We start from the raw sequence: 24399 nt of genomic DNA on the forward strand, positions 1-24399 counted from the left end.
TCTATATGAAAACTACAGTATATATTACATTATTTATCTACCGTGGCTCATAGGTATGTATTATTTTAGCATATTTATCTATTACCACAATTCTCTATGTATTCATATAAAAACGGTCAAAATCAATGCAGGAAAGGCCGAGATATCTTGACTTTATCCCCAATTAGCAAGCGTCAAATAAGCTGGATCCAACAGTTATCATACTGCAACTCAACAGTGCAGTGGTAGAAGTAGTAGAAGTACATTTACTCAACTGTACAAATTTTACTTCCTTGTACTTTACTCATGGGCTTTCTTTTTATGCCATTTTAAATTTCTGTTTCAGAAGTGTAAAGAAACATTGCACTCCTTACTCTAATTTATTTGACAGCTTCAGTTCTAGTTACTTACAAATTATGATTTTACATACAAAACATATGAATTGTCACATGACAAAATAGGATGTTTTGTTTCAGACCTACCTGAAATTACATACAAGTAGAGCTGAAACCAGTAGTTGATAAATCTATTTGTCAGTTGTATTGTATTTCATGGTTCTAGTTTCTTGAATGTGAGGATTTGCAGCACATTAATAAAATAATTACAAAACTATTGTTTGGCTGAAACAAGACATTTGAAGGTGTCTTTAGGTTCTGGGTAATTGTGATGTTGATCTCTCACTATTTTCAAGATCAATCAAGAAAATAATCAGCATATTATCCATAATGGAAATAATCATATTGCAGCCCAGTATGGAATATTTAACTGATAAAATGCTGTATACACCTGATTTTTCTTACATAATTTTACTTACTAACATAAGCATGACTTTAACTTATGATGGAGTATTTTTTTTAATTGTGGTATTGCTACTTTTAAATTCTGGTGGAAAAATACTGAATCCGGGTTTTAAAAGGTCTAAAAGCCCTTTCCTGGCAGAGGGCTTTAAAACAGAATTTAGACCTTCCTGGTAGAACTGTATAATCTGGTAATTATAGGGAAAAGAGATAAGGTTCTGGGGCAGCTGGTTGGAAATGAGTCGTTGAGGTTATAAGCAGCTGTTGCATTTAAATCAGTATCTAAAATCCTCATTTAGCTCTGCTAAATAGTGCCACCTGGTTTTGATGAGCCCTTGAACACAACTTAAACTCCGCATTCTCAATCTCCAAGGCCAAGTACAAACACACTATGAGCTTTCGGCTAGCCAATTTATTTTCTCAAGCAACATGCTCTTTTTATGTTGCTTATGATTCTCATTAAGTCTAAGAGAAATAACGTGGTTGGGAAAAGAATAATAAAGCACACTGCAATAAGCTCATGAGATCCTTATCACCAAACTCAGACTTGCTAAAAGTAATCATGTGGTGGCAAAGGAATGAAAAATGGGAGAAATTTGCATGATGGCTTGTTTTATTTGAACTCAGTACAAAAATTACATATTCACATCACAGGTCTAAGGAGGAAACACTGTACTGTAGAAACTTTTCTCAAAGAAAACAGCCTTTTTGGAATGAAGCAAAAACAATTTCAAGTAATAGTGGCATGTTCTTTTTTCCATTTATACATATAGTACTATGTACACTTATAAAACACAGGCAATAACCAGTCTGCAGTAACAGTTTAAAATGTATTTACAGTCAGTCACAATCACTTAGGCAATGTGTACTCAGTGTCCTGAATGAGGCATACAGTACGTTCAAAACCCCATCAAGTAATAATATTCCTTTAGTGTCTGAACTTCCATTTCTCTCCAAGGAGGCAAAATAAATCCTTTCAAAAATACTTTAGTATTGATTGTTCAAGCATAAAAATGGTTATGTTTCATTCAATTGCGCTCCTTCTATGATAAAAGTGCTTCACCTATTCAGATGGGAGGAAAAGTGGGTAAAGTACAACTTATCAGCATGTTAAATTCGATGTTGCATTGGATGCCTCATTACATCTGAGCTGAAGAGTTAATGAGTGTGCAGCACCAAAGCTGAGGTTTGTACAGTATTCATCCAGTTGGAGATTCTTGGCTAGTCCCGTTCCAGCACACCTTACTGAACATATAGTGTGTTTATATCTCAACAGTTAACATTGTAACTGTTCTGTTCGGTGTTCCTGATGGGCTTAGTGTGCTTCAGGTATTTTAAGGAATATTGATCAAACTTATTTATCAACAGCACGACCGGTGTATATGTACAAGACTACAGAAGATACAGACTACTAAAAGACTCATTTCACAGCTCTGTTTCTTTTTGAAGTAGATGCCCCTGAAAACACAAATGACACCACCACAGTACCTTTGGTAAACACATGTAGAACGTAGGACAAAAGTGAAAATGAATTCATATGATCCTATTTTTAGGCTTCAGATACAGATGTTTTCATCAACTATGACGCTGACAGAGGCGTCACCCATTGATGACATTCACCAAATACAATACAGACTCCTGTAAAGACAGTGCATATCAGAGACTATGATAACTAAAACAATCACAATAACACGGCAGCTATGTTTTTCCAAATATGATCTTAACAATGAACACCTTTTCTCCCCAAACAAGTCCATGAGGTTCCTGTAAAACTATCTAACATGATCTGAGATAGGTTGTTGTGGAAGGCTGTAAAACAACAAAAATGGCAACCATTGTACCAGGGTCCTGAGGAAAGTCAAGTTATGTTCCAGTGGTTTGAGAGCTGACTGTGAGTCTAGGTTCATGGGAGGTATTTTATTGCGCCATGCCTGTAAACACATATTTGAAATGTCATGTAATAGAAAGGCAAGTTTCTAGGTAATTTCTATATTTATTTTCCCTTCCCTTTGTAGGAAACCTCCAAGGTTTGTTGATCTTGTGGCAATTGATGGACCAGTGCAGACTGGCAGGAGTGAGGAACAGCATTGAGAACTAAAGGAAAGTGCTGGAGGATAGTGACTGAGCATGGTGGTCTGTGAACAACCTGGGGCCATTTAAATAACCACTGTCTATAGGCTCAGAAACCCCATGTTGGTAGAATACTTGTCCTCTTCCCCGTCCTCATCTTCCTCTCTTTCCACCTCCCCTCCGCTATGAGCCGCCGAGTTCTTCCTCTTCACTTGTTTGCTGGAGGTGCCCCGGGGCCTCTGCATTGGCACCAAAAGGCGGAAGCCTGGCTGAGCATTAGCAGAAGCGGCACCCAACGAAGTTGTAAAGCTCTTGAATGTGCAAGGCATGAGGGAGGAGGAGGAGCACGTGGATGAGGGGCTAACACTCTGGACGGAGGAGTATCCTGAACTGTGAAGGTCTGCAAAGAAGGAAACGGCCTCCTGACCTTGGCAACCCTCGTTTGCCTCCCTTTCTGCTTCACAGAAGCTGTCTTCATCACTGGACAGGGCTCTGCAGTACTCTAGGCTTCTGTCTGCGTCAGTCAGCGGCTGCAGTGTGACCGATATCATTGAAGCTATTGAAAGATAAGATGTTTAGAATGAGTCATTCTGATCAAAATGTATACAAACAGCCATAGTCATCCATCCACATTTGTCGATGACAATGCCTGCGTAATATTACGGCCTAAATTTATGTGCTGGTTTACTATGCTGGACACTGCAACTGCTGAGTCATCTCACATAATGTCCTACTGGAAGACTGACTCATGCATTATTCTCCTCTTTGTATGGATTAGTTCATTTATATGCTTTACTGAAAAAAAAGACCCATGAGACTTTGCTAGTAATCACACTGGAATAAATGTGCTCAGCCACTTTCTCCATCTCTTCACCAACACTCACAATCACCATCTTTCTCTCCCTCGCTCTCTTCCTCCTGGTCGCCCTCATAACCCGAACAGGAAGTATCCAAGCTCCAGTCCAGGATGTCGCCCAGCAGCGTTTCCTCCTGATTGGACAGCTCTGCCGTGGGCGTGGCCACAAAGCTGCCTCTGTGAGCCTGCATGCTGTCGTCACGTCTCCTTGGGAGAAAGTGGACAAGCAGTGGGTTACAGTGAGTCACTGGAGTATCTCGCAGATGGCACAAACAAACACCTTCTGGACAAGACAGTTCACAAGCCCGTTTGTCACAGAGCACAGGAGACTGAGCAAGGATAAGAACAGCTAAATGAACAAGAAGAGAGGCGGGGGACAGAGGTCACTTTGCTGTTAGTTAGTGATGTGTTTCTCATAGCTTAATTCTTTGCATGTCTTTCAAGTCCACAGACGCCTATAACTATATAATTTACATATGCATATATTTAATAGCATTCATAAAATTTTCTAGAAGCCAGCAAGTTGTGTTGTGTTCCTAACTGTCCACAACTGCATATTCCTTTGCATCAACATTTGGTTTATGTTTAAATGTCTTTCAAAGCCATTTAATGTTTTTTTAATACCACGCAGCTCTAATGTGTTGTAATGGCAAACCTGTGTATCAGTAACTGGCTTACCTCTTGTTAGTGCTGGATGGAGAGGCGAGGAAGGTGTGGATATCTGTTGGTTGACCAGTGGGGCTGGGAGGCTCCATCTGAGGCTCCACTTCAGGAATCTCCAAGATCTGACAGAGTTCTTTGAAATCCATCACCTTACAATGATTTAAAATAAATGGCCAGTTAGATTCACATAACCAGCCTGAGACTTGCTGTGCTACAATATATAAATGTTCTCCTAATAGAGAAATGACCTTTCATTTGCCTGCAATTGGGGTTAAAAAAAGAAAAAAGAAAAGATAATAAAGTAATATATATAAGTAGTAATATAATAAAGTACCTTTTCTTTGCTGATATGTTGGTAGGCCTCATCTTCAAACCGTTGCTTAACTCCAGTCAGAGACACGTGCCTGTAATCTTTGGGAACATCTTGACTGAAACTGGAGAGACAAGGGGGGGGCAGGAAAAAATGACTGAGTTTGATCCACTTTGCTTGCTGAGTCTGTATAATCAACTCTTGAGGACAAATCTCGTTACTTGTCCATTTGAGAATTACAGTTTGTCGATACGATGCTCACCTATCAAAGTGACTCACCCTGAGGCACGTTTCTGTGACTCAGTTTGTGATTCACAGATGGTTATGTACACAAACACACACACACACAGCCCAAATGCCTTCTACTGTCTTTTATGACTCTGCTGCTCTCCAGGCTTCATGTTTGCTTTAAATCCTTGATGGCCGTCCATTTTCTTGGTCACCAGACGTTATAAACAATCTTATATCTAATCAATGTGGCTACATGAGCATGCTGAAAACAGCCAGACACATCACCAATCAATTCTTGTTATCTCTTTTCATGGAGGAAAGCACAGGGAAGTAGCCATGTATAAGCCATGGTAGAGTCACATATCAGAAAATTACAATGTGTACAACGTTTTCAGTGGCACTTTCTGTGGCTTAGAGTAAATATGCATTTTTATGTTCCCCTTCCCAGAATACAGGTTTTAACAAAGTGCTGTACAGTAAGGTAATGGCTGAATAACTGAAACTAGTAATCAGCACTTCTTAAACAAGTCTGTGTTGTATTGTATTGTTTGTATTTGTTTCTGTTCATATTGCTGTCACAGTAGAATCTCTAGATTATAACAGACAGCTGATGTTATTACCAGACCAAGCATAAATAATGCCAAACGCCAGGCTCATAACATGACTTGTGAAAATTGCAACACCAAGATTGAGAAAGGCTTGAGTAATGTGATTACAGTAAAAAAAAAATTTAACATGCCAACAAAGACTGATCATCATGTGACCCCTCTGATTCACTAAGTTGGGAATGAGGAACAGAAATAATTTTCTGAACCACATAATGCGTTTACATAGACATAAATCAAAATTTAACCCTTATTATTTCTACCTCTTCAGGCCTTTAAAAAAATATTTAAATCAAATAAAAATACTTGGGGCACTCACAGCTCTTGAAATGAGTAGCCTTTGATGAGGGGTTATAGTGTTGACTCATGTATATTTGTAAAAAGGTTACAAGCCAAAAAAGTAAAAAAAAATCATTGTGCTGAACAATTTTCACAACATGTGTTGCTATAAGAACACTTGTTCAGTTGGTTTGTTAAATACTAGTAGTTCACCATAATATTCCTTTCCCCACTGTGAAGTTGAAAACTACATATAGAAATCAATGCAGGGCATGACAACTTTCCTTGGCAACAATGGCATCTAGCTTTTGTATACAGTACGGATGATAATTAGAGCCAATTTTTGATTCACAGGGTATTTACAATAACCTCCACTTCAGCACACAGGAAGTCAAATAACCTCAAAATGCAGCTATCAACGTATACTTTATAGCAGAAACACAGAGCACAAGTCAATAATCCCCCCCGTGTACAAAGGCATGTTTTGTCTAATGCTGTTTTGGAGAAAATGCACATATTTTCTGTGTACTTAACACTTGTAAGCTTTTAGAAAGTGAACAAATATGCAATCTGGATAATGATATGGTATAGCGGCAACCGTATTGCCAATGAGAAATGGGGCGGAGATCTGAGCCTATTTTATCACTAATCCAGGCTAATCAAATGCATAGCTACAGGGCAGATGCCAAACAACGGCACCTTTTCAAAGGATGAAAATTAAAAACCTATTTCTTGGACTGATTAAAATGGAAACTATTTGCTGAGGTCACAGCAGATGAAGTGTGTTTTAGGATAAAATTGAAATGTGCCTCTTCCAAGGTCATGATAACACCAGTATAATTTTCATTATAATTGATCTCATCACAGCTGATCTCTTCACTTGAAGAAAATTAATGAAGAAGAAAAGGCTGAGTGCTCCATCTGTGTAGTATATCCAAAGAAGTACCCCTGTGTCTGAATGTCTTGACTTGACAGACTGGCTGATGGGAAGGAGGAAGATGAAAGAAATAAATTGCTTGGCTACCGACCCAGTCAAAACACACAATGTGAGAAACCTACCACTTGACATAAAGCAGCACAGAAAGGGAGACAAGGTCTTGCTTGGAGAAGCCTGTGTAGTCAGCTAACTGGCTGGGCCAGAGGGGAGCTGCAGAGATGGAGACAGACATAAGTCAAAGTGAAAGTAAACTTTATACTCAACTTAAGTTGTAAATTCTATTTGTTTGAACAGATTATTTGCAATACACGTCAATGCTAAAAGGGTGATCTTTTCAAACGGACGTGCCGTACGTGCGTGTGTCAGTGAGTGTTATTACCATAGTGATGTAGTGCTCGTGTAAGCAGCAGTGCAGCACAGGCCAGTTTGGCAGGTGGTGGTGTGGTGAGAGCAGAGTAGAGCAGTGACAGCTCACAGATGTAGCTGAATAGGTGAGTGGTTCGCCTCTCTAGAGGGAGCAGAGACAGGAGCACATCTCCATAGTCCAGCAGTGTGGGGCTCTAAAAGAAAGTGCATAAAATGACCATTTGTTTACATTTGCAAGGTTGAAATTCAGCACTTGAATTCAACAAAAGATGTTTTGGCTGGGAAATATACCTTTACACATTGTATAAGAGGGGAATTTGTTGTACTCACCCTGATCTTTCCCCCCAGCACAGAGACAACCTCTCCCATCATTCGAACCAGGTCCTCATATTTGTAGGTGTTGTCAGTGAGCCAAACAGCTTCACGTATAGTCAGGATTTCTTTACTGATGTAGCTGGAAAGAAAAGAACCAAACATGTAACACAAATACAAAAAGACAGACATTTTAAGGTAACAAATAATTTGTGATTATCCAAAACAAAATACAAATGTGGATGATCACTTTTCCCTTCAAAACCCACCATAGAATACTTTCAACACCCCCCCCCCCCCCCCCCCAAAAGCCTCAAATTCCTCCAGCCTCAAAGCTGGTTTCCCTGCATAATCTCTTAATCAGTATACAACTATATTACATATTATTAAACATGGACATTTCACAGAATGCACAATCTCACCGTGTACAAACAACCATGCAGGCGATGCCCAATAATTGCAGGCGAGCTTTTGGGACAGACCGAAGAGCCAAGTAACGGTCCACACAGCCCACTGTCACATGTAGCGTCAGGCTAGAGAAGTCCTTCATGGTGGTCACCTCCACAAGCCAGTCCACCTAGGATGTACCTACAGAGGCAGAGAGAGAGGAGAGGAGGAGTGAGAATCATTATTTGTAAAGACTCCAGTCTAACAAAAAATACAGAAAAACTGAATTAATCTGAATATGTTTAATTACACTGATATGAGAACCAAAAAGATGTAAGTCCTTAACCCTCATGTTATTCTAGGGAAAACGTTGGTTGCAACCACCCTGCACAAGCAGACTGTATCTGATCTTAAACATTTTTCATGATGGCCAAATCAAAGCTCAAAATCTGTCTGAAAGCTATGTGGTATGTTCCCTACCTTAAAGGGAAAAGGTTTCATTTTATTCTCTAAGAAGCATTTGACTAGCACACTTGTGCTGGTGCTCTGTTTCATCTACTCTTCATAATGTCATTAAAGGAAGCTAAGATTATCAAAACAGTGAGTCATCACAATGACTCTAATAGGAACATTCAATTGTCTACAAAGATATTATTCACCAACAGACTGTAATTATGGCAGAGTTTCTGTCCCTGTCTACCTCATGGTGTCCTTGATGCCTCGTCTGAGGATTGCCTGAGAGCAGTGCCGTGATGCTGGGTTAGAGGAACTGAAGAGCTGGGCCACTAAGTCAGAGCAGGCCTTTGACTCCAAACCCAGCGGATTCCCACTGCTGCACACTTTGGCCAAGGAGAGCTGGAGAAAGAAAAAGACAAGGTGTTAGATAAATATTTCAGAAAAGCTGTAAATGGCTTGACAGCTCACTGAACTGATTCACACCAAAAAGACAACAATAAAGTTGAGTGCTGCCTTAGTTTACAGCTGTAATTACACAGCTTGTGACTCAGATGAGTCATAGTTTTTGTGATTCTGTGGTGCAGCTTGGGCTTTAAAAGACGATGGGGAGAGAAAAAAAAAATGTCAACAACTGTCAAGACCTCTTGACACAGCCTCATAGTACTTCAATTAGAACAACATCCAACTTTGGACAAATAGAGGAGTGGGAAATGAAGAAGAGAAGTGAAACAAAAACATGACAGATGAAAAGCTGTCAAAAGACAAACACTTCTGTCTTTTTGTTTTATTTCAGTCAATAACCAAAGGAAAATAAAGCTCCAGAATGACACAGAAAACCATTTCACAACTGAATATGCACAAGAACACATTAATTTAACTCCACTGCATTAATGTAGTGGCTCAAGACAATAATCTGTCTTCAGTCACACACCTGAGCTTCCCAGCATCCTTTGCCAGCATAATCCCTGAGGGTTCGGACACACTGGAGGTACCTGCCTGGATCTGCCATCTGAAATTCAAATATAACAACCCGTTATTTTGTGTTTGGCCTCATTTGTCAATTGACATTCTTGCAAAGGCTTTTTCTACATTCTGTAAAATATTTATTGATTAGTATGGCAATTTTAACAGTCAGTTTTAGTAGAAGTTTCATATACTATAGACAAATGTGGCTGTGTTTGAGTCTGAAATGAAGAAAAATAAGGCCAATGATTCCAAGAGTATTTCTGACAAAAATACAAAAAGTGAGATTCAGACTCACAGCTGGCTTTATGGTTTTGTTCCCACAACAGGTAAGAGCTCTGTAGACAGCCAGCCTGTGAAGACTCCTCGAGCATAGATATGGCATCTGAGCGTTTTTCATCCTCCTGGAAATAGGTAACAGGATTCCAGATGTGAATGACAGACCTTACATAACATAACTGACAAGATGTTTTGTTCCTGCGCACCAACAATGTGGTCATTGGCTCACATTTTTCTGGTCTACATATGCATTTTTATGTATCAAGAGTTCCATTTAAGCTGCATGAAATCAGTCATCATACCATTACATAACAAAGCACACAAGAGCTTGGGGTAAAGGCAATCGATAGGGAATGTAAAGCAACAGCTGCATTAGCCAGGGGAAAACAATTATCCTGTCTATGCTGCTAATAACCAGTCGGACAGCCCTCTGTGACAGCACAAAGCTTTGATTAGAGGCTAATAGAAACTGGGCTAACCACACCCAGACAGCCACATCCAGTCTCACTTTGATACTCACTTCAAACAGCTGTAAAACTCTGGCCAAACAGTGCAACAATGGCCCCCTCTTCTCCTATAGAGACAAGAGGAAAATACACTGATGAACAATTGAAATAAGCAACATATCATTATCTTCTTCCTTGTGAACACTCTGTACCATTTATATGAAATTACCCATGTTGTAAGTGTAATGTCAAAGTTTCTGTGAATAATTATTTATTTTTATGCCAATAAAACTGATTTTAGAGATGTATTTGATGCTGTAACAACAAATGCATTGAAATTGAAAAGGGTTTCCAGGCCGACCACTAAGAAAGAGAGTGGAAATTGCTGTTGTAACGCAGATCTGGGAACATCATCAGTGCTTATCAATTGTTGACAGAGGCTTAAAATGAATGTTTCATCAAGGTTGCTTTAAAAGAAAGCATATTTTCCTGTCCTCCAAACTGGCAAGAGCAAAACGTACCACATTGTTGTCACACTCAGCCTTGAGACGGTCGAACACCACAGCCTTGCAGCAGCTGCCAGTGGGCGACCACGGTGGACGGATGAACACCCAGATGAAGGGATCTGCTATAGGAGAGCGCAGGCTCTCTGCCAGGCTGAAGAAATGGGAGGCCTTACGACCACATACATCCGCTCGCCCCTCATCACTCAACAATGCTGGTGGAGAGAGAAGACACAAGTGGAGAGCTGCAATCACTTAGAGCACTCATTAAGAGGATTTTACGTCTCCTAATTTCATTTGACCTTTATTTAATATGGATTGTCTTGTAAGCTAGACGTTAGATGTATTAAAAAAGAAGAAATGGTTGAAGTAGTTGTGAAGTGTAACTTACGTCCTTCATTGTACAAATAAGCAATGCCTAGCTTCACAGCAGCTTCAAAATTCCCTTTCTCAGCAGCTCTGAAGGAAAAGGGAGATTTCAAGTGAAAAAACACATATGAAAAGAAAGAACACATGAGTAAGGTTTTTTTTTGTTTGTTTGTTTTGTTTTTTGACAGAATGGACTGTACCTTTCAAATAGCCATAAGGTGTTGGGGGATGGCCACGTGTCCCTGAAACTGACTCTTGCCCATACACTGGAGTGGTTGTCGACAATGTCACGCAGCTGGGAGTGAACCTGTTACAGAGGTGAAGACAATTAATCCTAAAACAAAAGGGGCATTTGATCTATTACATCAAAGAGTCTCAACTCTGGGATGGCATGGCACATACAAGGTGACTGGTCTGTAGGAGTGTTACAGTATATACAGTATGTTTACTCACTGCTCTGACAGACAGCAGGTCCTCAGCAGAGAGGCACTGGAGCACACAAAGGAGGACCTCCTCAGGCAAAGACAGCAAAGTTAAGGTTGGAGTTCGCTTACGGACCCGCTTCCGTGCCGGAACCGAGTAGCATTTTGAACAACGGCAGTGGACTTGATGAAAAGAAGAAAGCATTAAAAGTTAGACAACTCATAAATTTTTAACAAGCAGTTTCCAATTCTTTAGAGTGACTCTCATATTCAAAGCAAGAGGCAGCAGATAGGGAGGCACATCTAAGTGTACACATACATACAAAAGCATTTCACATCTCAGTGCAGGGCTTGCAAACTAATTCTCACATTAATGTCAAACAAATATTTGCAGTTAATTTAAAGCAGGCCAGTGGCCAGTTAGTATGTAGACGTACCAAGGTGAAGGCTATGGCTCCACATTCAAAATGACTAACGTAAGTTATCTCTGGGTGGTCTAGACAAACCCTATGTTTAAATACAAAAATGTTTAAATTCACGGGGAGTTGGCTACCTCAGGCGTATTAAATTAAATATACAATATCATATAATAAATCATTGAAAGCATTAACAGTTATCTAACGGTGGTGAACTGAGCATCTGACTGGCTAAACTCAAACCAAGTGAGCGCCCAAATTTCCCTCCTGTGGTTCAAACACAACTAACGCTAAGTTACGACCAGGTTTCATGAAGCTTAACATTATACTTTAGTTTCTAATTAACACAGACGCCTAAAATGCCAGGATGAGACACGTTTTACATAAATACTGCCAACATTAACCAATTTGAAACTACTGTACCTAACAGGAGGAATCCATGGCTACCTCGATTAACGTTTGTGCTGCCTTAGCTAGTTACCAGTGCTAATTCTGTCAAATTGCAAGAATTAAACACAGGTATACAAACCCTCCCTTTACACTGAGTGACCCCCATTTTACTGGTAGAGAGTAAGTTTATATTGACTTTTGTTACTTACCGCCCGCTTTCATTGCAAGTGATCTCTCCTGAAGTAGCGATGCCTGTAACGTTAGCTACAACACTGACCAGCGATTTAAACGTTGCGGTTGTACCACCTACAATATTACACACATACAAACTTGCACACAATTTCGCCGGATATTAAGATATACAGTGTTACAGTATAGCTCACTTCCTCTGCTGTGCGGTGGTAGTTGACTAATATCTTTAACAAGTTGTTAGTTCTTGCTTGAATTCAAATTCAAGCACGCGTCCCCACTTGCAAGACCCGCCCCACAGCTACTCTAGGACCGCCCGCGCTCACCGTTTAAACTCCATGTTCAATCTGACTGGTGGAGAATGGTGACGCCCATCTAACACATAATGGTCATTTGATTGGGCAGCGTGAGAAACGGTGGCACCGATTGGTCAGATTTTATAAACTGTAAAATATCAGAAGATCATTGGACAACGTCACGCCATTTCGAAGTACGCGCTCGTCAGTGGATGTATATGATTGGTTGACCTGATTATGAAGTACATTCACAGAACCACCTATTTACTGTGGATTGTGGGAAACGTAGTTGAATAGAAAATACAGTTTAAAGGTACCATGTTTAAAGGGACAGGCACAGAGTCAGATTCCACCAGATTAACTCCCACAACAAGTAGGGAAAGTGCTTTGAATACTGCGTCCTTGTGCCACATTGATAGTAAAAAGTGATCAGACTTGCGTCTGGCCTGAGACACACAGAGAGACGGCAAAAGTTGTCTTTTGTCTGTTCATACCTAAAGAGTTTATTGGAGGGTAGAAAGTCTGAAACGAACCAGAACCGTAGCCACAATTTCAGTACTTTATTAGTTTTGTCATGTCTGTATTTGTAAATTGTAAATTACCTCAGCAGCACCACACCCACCTAACATTATCTGAGTTTTTTTTTTTTTTTCATTCTGTTTTGGTTTTCTAGTGGAGAATAGGCCTATTAAATCCCCTCTGTGTTCTCAATTGTTGTCTTTGGAGGGCACTGAGGATAAATGTTTTCAGGGAATTGATTACGTTTCACCCTTTGTGGCTCAGTTGTAAAGCCACTGCAGTTGTTTATTTATTTTATGTTTATTTAATAAACAATTTGCCTTAATTAGCTTTAATCTTAATCAGAGCTATGTGTAATTGAAATAGTCACATCAATGGATTCTTTAGTACATCTACTGTGATAAAGCTTGTCAATGAAACCCCCAACCCATCCCCATCCAGCCCACATTACTGTTTTCTAACTAAAAAGTGATGATATGACAAATGTAGTCTAAATTTTAAAACATATGCATCATGTCACTCTCATCTATAACACATCAGTCTTTCAGGTAGAGATCTGTGAATTGTACCAATGTCTGTCTGTATCATTTCTGCACAATTGAAAAGTGAAAAGTGGGAATGAAAATTGTAAAATTCTGCTAAATTGTGCATTAACAAATGTACATTAACATTTGCCTTTGCATTTGACAATCATAAGGTGTAGAATCAAGGAGGTGCACATTCAATTGATTGATTCTATGATCCTGGAAGGATTATAGGTATATATAGATTATAGAGAAGCCTTAAGTAAATCTAAGTATGTATGAGCAAAGGTTAAGCACAAAGAATGAAAACCCTAGTTGAGCAAACAAGATTATTGATGTGTTCTTTGTAAAGGAGCACAATAAGAAATCATTATGTCGTGTTTCTTTGTCCCTCTGCACATCATACACACACACACACACACACACACACACACACACACACACACACACACACTTCAAACATATTAATTCATCAATATCTGTGTGACCAAGCAGCGATGTAAACGAATAAGGCAACAGATTGGTTCTGCCTGTTACACAGTTGCCTTTGAGGAAATGGCATGATGATTAAGACCATTGTGCTGGATCCCCATTGTGAACATATAGACCTCTCTCTTGGCTGAATAGCGTCCTCCTAATTGCTAGTCTTTAGAAGAGGGTTATAAAGGAGCTGAGTACACTACCACAAGTAATCATTTGCTGCCTTTCAGACTGTCTATTGATCACCTGCTCACCCAATCTCATCATCACCTACAAAAGCTTGTGTCCAACATTGCCTCTACCGCTCAATAATTGCCTTTACAAAGAGTAGAGGAAAGTTTAAATCTAACAATATTTTATCGTCGTTCAGAAACATCCAAAAAGCATTACAATAGGGCAAGTCAGTTGAGAAGTTCTAGGGTTCTTTGTCTATAAATGTGAATTTAGGTGTGTGGAGGTGAGTAAAAAAATAAATTTCTGCTATTTCAGTTTGTGGCAAATGAGGCATGTGATTCTCACTGCATTTCATACATGTATTCCAAGTGTTGTTTGATCAAATTATCTTGTAGCTAAGTGACCTCAGACAGGGCAGAGGCTGTGACACCCTCAATTGGATGCAGTCACTGTTTCCATAGAAACTCCAACCCATCTCGACCATTTTCTCAGTAAAACACAAAGTGACCAGTAATGGTAACGGGGAAAAGAAATTGGTTGGTGCATTTAACCTAAATTGAAAATAATTATAGCAATAAAGCCATATTCAATGCGCTCACGAAACCGTGAAGTCCAAGTCTATAATTTTTGTTCCCCAAGCAGCCATTATTTTTCCACATAATTTTACTGAAAAGATGTGTCGTTATAAAGATGCCGCCTCACGTGGGAAGTCATTGAGATTGATCTGAGGAATAGATGGTAGAGCGATGACTTCACACCTGAGCAGGTTACTTCATATGAGCTGCCCCTGATGAAGCAAGGTATTAATTAATGAAACTTTTTTTGGACTGACAAACACCTATGTTCGCGATAGAAAGAGACAGAGATGAAAAATTAAGAGAAGATGGGAAGCAACAGGGGTGATTCCTGTGGGAGTAGAGAAAACTTTGCAATTTCTTCTTTCTTTTTGCTTGTTTGTAATTTGCAATCTCTCGTATCCTTGCTCATCCAGGTGTAGTCAAAAATGATCAGTGTTCACTGCGTGTGACAGTGCTATGTTATTCCAGCACTCTCAGGTTTCTAAGTGATTAAATCCAATAGCTTCTCATCACATTTGTTTTTATTACAATAGCGCGTTTAAATTTCATGTCGCTTGTGATTTAATTTTACTGTCTCGCCATGCATGTCTGAATTCTGCTTACACCAGTCTTAAAAACAGCTGTTTTAACGGCTGAAGCAGAACCAAAATGCACTCTATCCTACTATAAAGGTATCATTTGAGACAACAGCAAGCAGTGACTAATCAAATACTAAGACAGAGCTGTCTTTCGCACAGATGCTGTTGATCAGAAATTTGAATAAAACATAAACAGAGTCATCAGGCCCCAGTACGGCTCAAATCCAGTCTTCATAATGTCATGTTTTGCCGCCTGCCGCATTTTAAACTGATGTCAGTTTTGAATAATAAAACGTATGATAAAAGCCAAATAGCAGTGAATGCTGGGGTCTGGAGCCAAATTCTGGAGATTGAGAGGCGGATGAGTTGCTCCCATCTGGTTTCCTGTAATCTCTGCTGACCCCAGCAATCCAACTGACCACTTCCAGCCCATCTGCACTTTGCCCCCACCTGGCCTCCCCACCCTTTATTCAGACCTAAACACTGTTCCCTCCACACCCACGGCCGTTTCCCAGCATAGGCACCAGTGGATGATAAAAATATGTTTGTGCTTATCGAATATTAAATAAACTCTTGATGAACTAAGAGGTTTTACCAGTCTTACTCACACAGACCTTTACGTTAATAACATCCAGAGTATCTACTCTATCACTGTCAGGGTAGTTTGCCTATTTTATCAGTTCGCCAGTAGGGGGTGTCATTCAATCTGCTCAATACTGGCCAGTTTGTTTTCATAACAACCAAAGCATCCCACATGTCCCTGGGTATCTGACCAAGTCATCCAAGCTGGCAGGATAGCACAGGGTAATGTGTCTATATACAGCATCGAAATTTCAAGCACAGGAGAAGCTCAGGTGGTCTCGTCAACCGAATGTGTTTTTTTAATGTTCAATGTTAATGGTAGCGCAGGGGCAATTCTAATCTGAGGTGCGCACTGTTCAAAAATAGAGTTGAAACAGTGTTAGTCTATTGTTTTCTCACTATCCACTCCATGTCTGTCTTCTGTATTTCAGCTGTGTGTGGAGGCTCTTCCAGATCTGTCAGGGATAAAGCATATTGCTGCTACCCTGGATGATTCTGGATAATCTCCCAAAGTAATTTGATACAAAGTTATATTTGATAAATGAGGTAGTTTCATTCCATTAAATTCACATAACATTTATTTAATACAACAGTTAAAATTTACATATAAGTAGAAATATACAGTACAAATATAAAATAATAATATATACAGCACCAGATATTAGAGGGCACACAAACAAACATATTTTGTGTCACTCACTGGAGTGACAAACAGCTAAGGCAGACAGCATGGCTGTCTACTGGGTGAGGGACATGTTTCCCCCGCAGCAGAGAGGTAGATTTTCCCTTTTATTTTTCAGAAGGCAGAAGGGAAATCACTTCACATGTCTAACAAACAAATTCTGGTCACCTGCCATCATTTTTTAGTGACAACACACTGGGCACAATATAGTTTGAAAATTAGCAAGTACAACTATGCAACCACAATGTACTCGGTAGTAAATGTGTACTATACATGTGAAAATTGCATTGATACACAAGCCAAAATTCAGGGCAGAGTAAAAGTGTGTGTACCTCACTTGTCTTGCTTTTTTTTCTTTGCTAGCTCTGTCTCTTACCCTCTCGCTCTCTTTCTTTCTCTCAGCCTTTGGATCACTGTGCCACAAAAAAACATCTTTCTCTGAGAAACCCCCCCACACACATTATGTTGCTTGGCAGCTCTAACAGAAGCAATATCAACCAAAGACAGGAGATTATTCTCATCCGCAGCACTTCTGGCGACCCTCTTAGACACTCCACACTCAACAATCTTGCCCATAATTGAACATAAATATTGTTGATCGTGGTTCAGTTCTGCAATACTTTTAAGCCCCATAAACTCCACCTCTACAGCAAATACTGACCTAAGTGAAGAGATCTAACCATAGCAGAGACAGACAGATAGAGGAGTGAGACAGCCTGCTACGTTCGTCATTGTAATAATCTAATGTAATGTAATCCCAGGGCTTCTCTCTTGTCTCACCATTCAGAAGATACCACTGCACTGCGCTAAAAAAAACCTACTCATAAATACCCCTCATGAGCATTTCCTTTGACGTCTACCTTGAAAGAAACTTATGCGGCCACACAGAATGTAAGTGTTTGCAAATACAGACAGACCTATGTTATACTTGACAGTAGAAAAGGGCTCACAAAAGAGATGTCCAGTTAACTTGGCATTTTCACGACTGCTGCCAGTAATGCATCATATCCCCTAAGAATAATACTGCTCTGTTCAGGATGGTGGACCCCAGTCTAACCACGGGGATGGCTCCCTAATCTCACATAAAGTGAGAGCAATGACTTCCCAGGTTCTGCTTTTGCCTTCCACCATTACCTCCTTATTTCCTCCTCCTTCCCTTCCTTCCCTTTGTCTAAACTAACAGAATTTGGCTGACAGTCACTGAGCTGCAAAACAAGGTGTGAGAATGGACTGAACCATTGCATGTCTATTGAAGCAGGCAGGCAATTGCAGCCTTGTTACTGGCAAGCTGGCCTCCAGGACAGTCTTTGGCATTATGTGTTAACTGCTACCTCTAAATGCATAGACACATTTTACTCGGCAACAAACGTCACTAGTCTGGTAGCCAGAATCAATGCAACAGTGATCAATGATAATTCTCAAGGGTGAAGGAGTGCTAGCACACAGTCCTTCACATGGAGAATGCCGGTCTAGACTCCTTTCAGTCTCTATACATTCTGTACACTACGCTTTACATCCCACGTTACGTTCAGTGACAGAAACGAGAATGTTTAAGACACGGATAAAATGCCATTGTGTGTCTCATCCTGTGAGACCACACACCAACAGAAAGCACCTATTCACAGATGTGGAGCTGAGCGCAGCTACATTCACCAGCTCTCTCTGAAAGAAAAAGGCGTAGGAAAGGGAAACCCCAGAGCCACTTAGAACACAAACATTAATCAGTATTCACTAGAGAACAGCCTTGTACCATATTTTCAGACCAACAAAAGGATTTTCCGCTCACTCTCTGTCAATATTCTTTCCGCTCTGAGAGAGAAAATGATCCACTTTCTCTGGCACAGATAGAAAAACAAATGTCTGTGACCTGTGGGACTTAGATTTAAGTGTGTGTCTTAATTTTTATGTCAAAAAGCTGTAGATACTTCCTTCTGGGCTATGTCACACTTGGGGAAAGAGGTGGATTAAGTCAGAAACTGGGGATGGAGGATGGAGGAAGGCATGTGGGGTGGATAAGGTGTGCTGTTGGGGAAAAGAAAGAGAGAGAGAGAGAGAGAAAGAGAGAGAGAACAAGGGGGTAAATTCTCAGGAGTTCAGATGGAAACAGGGGAATGCGACAGAGCCTTTTTCCATGAGTGCTTGCTCAAGGCACCAAGCGGGAGGGGCCACAGGGGAGCAGGGTCAGTCAAAGTGTCCCTGCAGTGGCATGTCCCCTCGGGCAGTGTCCTTCAATAATCCTGGCCTGCCCTGTGTGGAGCTGGGGTGCCCCACATAGACACAAGTCTGGCGTAACAAGGCGTAAATGTTCTCACATTGACAGGAGGCCAATAAGTCAGTCAGAAAGTCAGTGCCGCACACTAATGTGGAGCTGAAGCTACAAAAGGCGAAAAGAGTGTGTTACTTCAGTCAAGGTTTCTCTTGCTTGGCATGGACATGGCCACATGTGCAAATCTTTGTTTCCTTAGTAGTGAAGTTCAAGGTCCCACAGTCTTTCAGTTCACCAGAATCTTTATTTGAGCACAGACAAACAGCTTCCACTTCCCCAGCAGGTTCTCTGCCCTCTCTAGCTCATCGTCTACACAGATGCCTGTGAGATCCTGCTGGACTCAAGTTCCACTCTCCCATTGCGTAAAAAAAGCCCCCAACACATTGCTGCGGTGTCACAGGACGAGTGAATGACGCTGGCCACTGACGCGGGTGCGCTGCTCTTTCAGCTGGGTATCGGGTTGCCGTCTTTGGCCCACTTCTGGCCTCTTGGAGAGTCACCTGTCCAGGCAGGAGGAACGCTGTGACTGACGTGCCTAGTGACGCCAGTGTTGACTCCAGCAGCAGCTCTGCATAGCGTGTAAGGTGTCTGCGCAAGCTTCCACTGTGACTGCTGGTGCATATGTGAGTGAGGACTGCGAGGGCCGTGTATCCGTGCATGTAAATATGCAAGCAGTGCGCTATGCATATTTGTGTGTGTCTCCTCTGAGGTTGTTTTGACACTGGACACCTGCTGTCTGATGATAAAAGAGCGCATGAGGCATCGGTGATCCCTCCTTGCCAGTCCAAAATGGTCCAAACCTTACAGACTAAACAGATCCTCAGTGTCCTGTGTATCTGTCCTTCTACTCTCTATGAATTCTCAGCCCAAGTTCTCTCCAGTATGAGCTGAGCCAAACTTTGTGATAAAGAATAGAGGGGATTTAGCACAGGGAGGAGGTGAAGTGGCGGCTACTTTAGCCAACCCTTGAGCTCCTGGCCCTGAGTACGTCTCTGCTTTCGAGTTCTTATATTTTCCCTGTGCTTCACAGGGGGCACTGCTCAGAGGTGAATGAGCCTCCCTCTTTCTTTTTCCTTCTTTTCTTCTTATGGACAGTCCAACAGGCGGTGGCCATCAGCAACAGCAAAAGACCCATGACTAGTAGCACCACTGACACCACTTTAGTCTGAGGCAGGTCATTATAAGTGTAGGTCACTCCCGTTCCTGCCACACCAATCACCAGTGAGATGATTCCGAAGGGAAAGATACAACGGTACCAGGACTTCTCCATGCCTCCGGTGGCCTGGGACAGACGCTCCAGAGAGGAGAGCACCTCGGGGACTTTGGCACTACCGGCTTCCAGGGCTTGACCTTCTTGCCCCGAGCTGGTCTGGGGCTGAGGCTGGCACACCAGGTGGCCCGTCGTGCAGCCCATCCTGACGGTGTGGGCCGGTGGATCCTGAAACCAGGCTGCAGCGTTGGCCTCTTGGATCACGTCTGTAGTCAGCTCTGGCCTGGAGAGACAGAAAGAGACAGAGAAAGGCAGAGACAAAGCGAGAAAGGAGAAGGGGGTCTGTATGAGACCGGAGAAATGACTGGAGCAGGAATGGCTGGAGCGTGTCAGATGAAGGCTTCTAAGTCAGCGCTGAAACCCACTCACACTTTCCCCTTCTCTCCCTCCCTCTCTGGCTGTCTCTCTCTACACTGCCTGTTGGCTCTCTGGCAGCACATTGTACACTCTGCTGAGCGTAGTGATGGGGGATATATAAAGGACCAGGAGGGGAGGAGCCAAGGAAGAAAAGTGGGTAAGTCCAAGTGCTCTGATTGGTCTTCCTGTGTATGACGTCAAACACTGGAGCAGGGAGAATAGGGGTTGACGAAGCACAGGAAGGGGGAGGGGAGAAGAGTAACGGCTGCCTCTTGTCTTCATCTCCCCATCACTGCCTCTCAGTTGCAGTCTTTTTTTTTTTTTTTTTGTTTTCTTGCAGTATAAAGGCCTCCCCTGGGGAATACAGAAACCTACTGCTGTGTGGAAGTTTGAGGAGACAGGGGAATTCCTCAGTATTTCAGATTGGAAAGGTACTTTTTCCATATACTTGATGGCAGAAGGGCATTTCATCCTGCACTGCAACAGCACTGATGTGTCACCTCCATATGGCAGTTATACAGTAATGGAGCTCCCACTGCACCCCACCAGGTCTTGCGTGGACATCAACATATCAAACATAAATCCTACAACTGCCCACACAGTACATCCTTTTATGTCCGTGCAGACACCTGACGAGACTGATTTGGAGGAGGTCACTGAACATACAGTGCCTCTATACTGAAAGTGTAAAAACGACTAATGAGCCTGCCCACACGTGACAGAAACACGCTGATGAAAAAAACACAAACAGCCCCCACTGACTCCCCACCCACATGCGTGCACTGGTGGTGCCAGCCCTTTCTGAATGGAAGGCAAACCTAGTAGTAGTTAATCCCCCAGTATGATCGAGGAAAATCAATCAAAAAAGCTCTCCTCTCCTAAGCTCGCTAATCTTACTCCTCCACATCTGAAAAAGCCACCATAGGGAAGGATAAATGTGTGCACACAGCCAAATGTTTTTATCTTCAGGCATTACTGGATTTACCGAGGCAACATTTTATCTTCTCTTTTTCTTTCCAGGTATATTTGAAAATTGAAAACTGTGAACCTAATATTGATTATGAAGAACAAACTGAGGTTTCAAGAGTATTTAAGGTTGTACATGTGCAAAGAGAAAGCAGGCCTCTGTGATGTGTTCAGGCATTGAATTGGCTGAGATGTGGGACAACACAGTAATCGGAAAGCTTTAATTATGGCTATATAAAAAACACCAGCATGACTTCAGCTTCGCAACAGCTTTTTCCTTCACAATTAGATCAAAAGGTTGTTGCTCTTTAATGCCCACAACACACACATTATCAGATTAGGAGATACCTAATGCTCTCATATAAATGCAGAGCGTGCTCTCAGCACAGGACAGTTGTTCTTTAGTTAAGACACTGTATTCTTTGCCTTGACAGATAAGACAACTTGTCGGAAGAAGCTGGCTTAGACCGGCTGAATGGTGGAGGAAATCAAATAACAAACCCCACTGCAGCCTAACCGATGACTACACTGACTTAACGATCTCTGCTGCGGCTCAACCGGCAACAGAGCTGTAGATGAGCAAAAGAAGAATCAAAGAGAGAAAGTGAGGAATGTGTTTGTGAGTGGGGAGGGGGTGCAAAAGAAAAGAGATGTTCAAGAGCAACGAGCATTTGAAGGAGAGAAGTGGATTCTTGGTAGCACTGTTCGGTTTCTGTGGATTTGTACTTGGACTCCAGTGTTGCGGTGGACCAAGGCTTAGGGAAAAAAAAAGTGAAATGAAAAGGGTAAAAAAAAAGTGAACAAGTAGGAAGGAATGTGTGTGGCAAAGAGGAGGCTATTCAACTCTTGTCGCTCTTTGTGCAAGTACGTGTGACATGCAGCTGTGCTGATATGGGAAAGAAAATGGAGAGCCTCTTCCATGGAAAGTAAATGTTGCTGCAGATCTTCCATTATGAGACAAAAAGAGGCGTGAGAAATATGGGACAAAGCCGTGAGACATGGGTAACCTGGGCAGGGCAGGGCCATGCTAGTGGGAGTGGAAGAGCTCTGTTGGTGACAGGCAGAGCCAGGCAGCAGCTGATGTATGCAGGTCACAGGAAGGCTGAGATGCGTAGGCGCCGCTCCCACCGGGACCTGTGTGTAGTGTTGACGTGATCTCAAAGATGCATCCCTGCCTCCTCCTTTACTCCATTCACACACACTCCAAGACTGTATGGGCGGACCAGAAGCCTGTAGCACATTGCTATAGCCCTGTACAGCTGACTTGGCTGCAATCCACAAGTTGTGAGCTGCTTACGGAGTTGGAACAGATGAAGCCTTTCAAACATGTGTATATGTCACATTTAAGTCAAGAGAGTTGTTGGAATTACAGTGCTCCTGCTGTTTTTTGACACAGGTCTGAGGCTGAAATAGTCCTCTCCCTTTTATAATCCTCTTTTTATTTCTCTCCTGAGAGAAACATGCCATTTTCAGCTTGCAGCACGCAGAGAGCCAGGCCCCCGAGCGCATCGTCTCTGTGACTCAGCCGGCTCTGGGTGTGCATGTCCCTGCGTTTGTGTGTACACGAGGGTTTGGTGCAGAAGGGCTCAAACACCCACGCCCTGCTGTGTGAACCCAGCGCCACCTGTCGCCCAGTCTGGCACAGCCCGTGCCATCCACACGTCATATGTGGGCACGAGCCTTTTCGGCCTCTCCAAGCCCTCCTGCATCTCACGTACACCCTCACATCACATTTGTGGTGGGCAAAAACCACGGTTACCAATTTTCACAGATCACAGGGACGTAGTAATGGCCTCCGTATGTGTTATCTATCATTTAATGTATGCCAGATTATAAAAGCCCAGCATGGAAATTGAACACATCATATGGAGAAACACTACGGCAGTGTATCATTACTTCTTTTTTCCTGCTGGGGTTGCAGGTCCACCTCATGGCTAACAAACACGACCATTCACACTATGAGCTCATCAGAAACCCTCATTTGCCAGACAGTAGGAAAAAACCGGAACACATAGAGGATGAGACTGAAGTCATGTCTTCCCTGCTGTTTTCAGTGAAAGACAGGGTTAAAATTAGATGAAACACATCCATTGTTCCGTGACATCACTTAAATCCTATGGACAGTCAAGTAGCACACTCATTAATATCCATTACTTGTTAGTATTTTATGGAAACTAGTCTCATTTCCCTTTGTAATTCTAGGTTGCAGATTGAATCCAACTGACAAGTTATTGATTGATTTTGATGCAACAGTAATAACTTAACAAGTGGTTAACATCAGTCACTTGGTTGTGTGTTCTGTGGTCACGTCCTCTGTGAGTCGAGTGCCACCTGCTGGTACTGTACGTGTTGGGAAGACTCCAGCAGTGATTCCACAGCAGGTTTTTCCATGACACATTATTCTAGGGATCTATTGTTGCGTAGTAGAACTAGAAATAAAAATATATAGAATTTAAACATGACAATGCTGAAACTGAAATTACAGACTGTAAAATTTATTCACCACTTACTGATTTCATGTAGCAAATGTGATACTACACAGGTTCATGTAAACCATGTATCTCCAAATTTGGTGGTTTACCTGTTCTGTTATGAACTGAAAACATTCTCATGCCTCTAAAGCTAAATAACTATTAATAATCTTATCTGAAAATTGCAGTCACAAACTGAAAAGGAGTTTTTTAACATAAAACTTGATGTTTTGGAGATATGTACATGATTTTCATGGGACAGTGATAAAATTGCATATACAGCTCTTCATGCTTCATACTTTTAAGTCACCACTTTATTAGGAACACTCCTTTGTCTAAACAATCCAGTATAACGGTCTTGCAATTAATCTTTTTATGCACGTTTTATCAACTGTGTCAGAGCGGTATGAGCCAACTGGTGTTGAACAGAA

At 41.7% G+C, this 24399-nt stretch overlaps 3 protein-coding genes across 3 annotated transcripts in view; 1 reads left to right on the forward strand and 2 right to left on the reverse strand.

The window, feature by feature from the left end:
• The window catches only part of pam16 (presequence translocase associated motor 16), a 359227-nt gene that overhangs the window by 205490 nt on the left and 129338 nt on the right, over window positions 1–24399 (forward strand). The window lies entirely within an intron of this gene.
• On the reverse strand, window positions 1368–12574 carry ccnf (cyclin F). Its single transcript, XM_018680831.2, has 18 exons — window positions 12246–12574; window positions 11262–11413; window positions 11009–11115; window positions 10831–10898; window positions 10458–10654; window positions 10011–10064; window positions 9511–9615; window positions 9180–9257; window positions 8493–8647; window positions 8184–8196; window positions 7828–7982; window positions 7424–7547; window positions 7107–7287; window positions 6850–6937; window positions 4700–4799; window positions 4381–4514; window positions 3731–3909; window positions 1368–3402 (listed from the first exon to the last, which is right to left on the reverse strand). The coding sequence occupies exons 1-18, from the start codon at window positions 12256–12258 to the stop codon at window positions 2948–2950; spliced, it is 2358 nt and encodes a 785-aa protein (XP_018536347.1). The 5' UTR covers window positions 12259–12574; the 3' UTR covers window positions 1368–2947.
• On the reverse strand, window positions 16517–20643 carry LOC127143037 (uncharacterized). Its single transcript, XM_051074153.1, has 2 exons — window positions 20544–20643; window positions 16517–20397 (listed from the first exon to the last, which is right to left on the reverse strand). The coding sequence occupies exons 1-2, from the start codon at window positions 20612–20614 to the stop codon at window positions 19929–19931; spliced, it is 540 nt and encodes a 179-aa protein (XP_050930110.1). The 5' UTR covers window positions 20615–20643; the 3' UTR covers window positions 16517–19928.

Source organism: Lates calcarifer, linkage group LG11, assembly GCF_001640805.2.
Source record: "Lates calcarifer isolate ASB-BC8 linkage group LG11, TLL_Latcal_v3, whole genome shotgun sequence".
Lineage (NCBI taxonomy): Eukaryota > Metazoa > Chordata > Actinopteri > Centropomidae > Lates > Lates calcarifer.

Coding starts and splice junctions, on each gene's coding strand:
- LOC127143037 (XM_051074153.1), bottom strand. CDS start 20,614: ATGTGCTGCCAGAGAGCCAACAGGCAGTGTAGAGAGAGACAGCCAGAG. Junction 20,398..20,543: donor GAGGGAGAGAAGGGGAAAGT/GTGAGTGGGTTT, acceptor CTGTCTCTCCAG/GCCAGAGCTGACTACAGACG.
- ccnf (XM_018680831.2), bottom strand. Junction 4,800..6,849: donor GTGCTGCTTTATGTCAAGTG/GTAGGTTTCTCA, acceptor TTGTCTCTCCAG/TTTCAGTCAAGATGTTCCCA. Junction 4,515..4,699: donor AACATATCAGCAAAGAAAAG/GTACTTTATTAT, acceptor AATCATTGTAAG/GTGATGGATTTCAAAGAACT.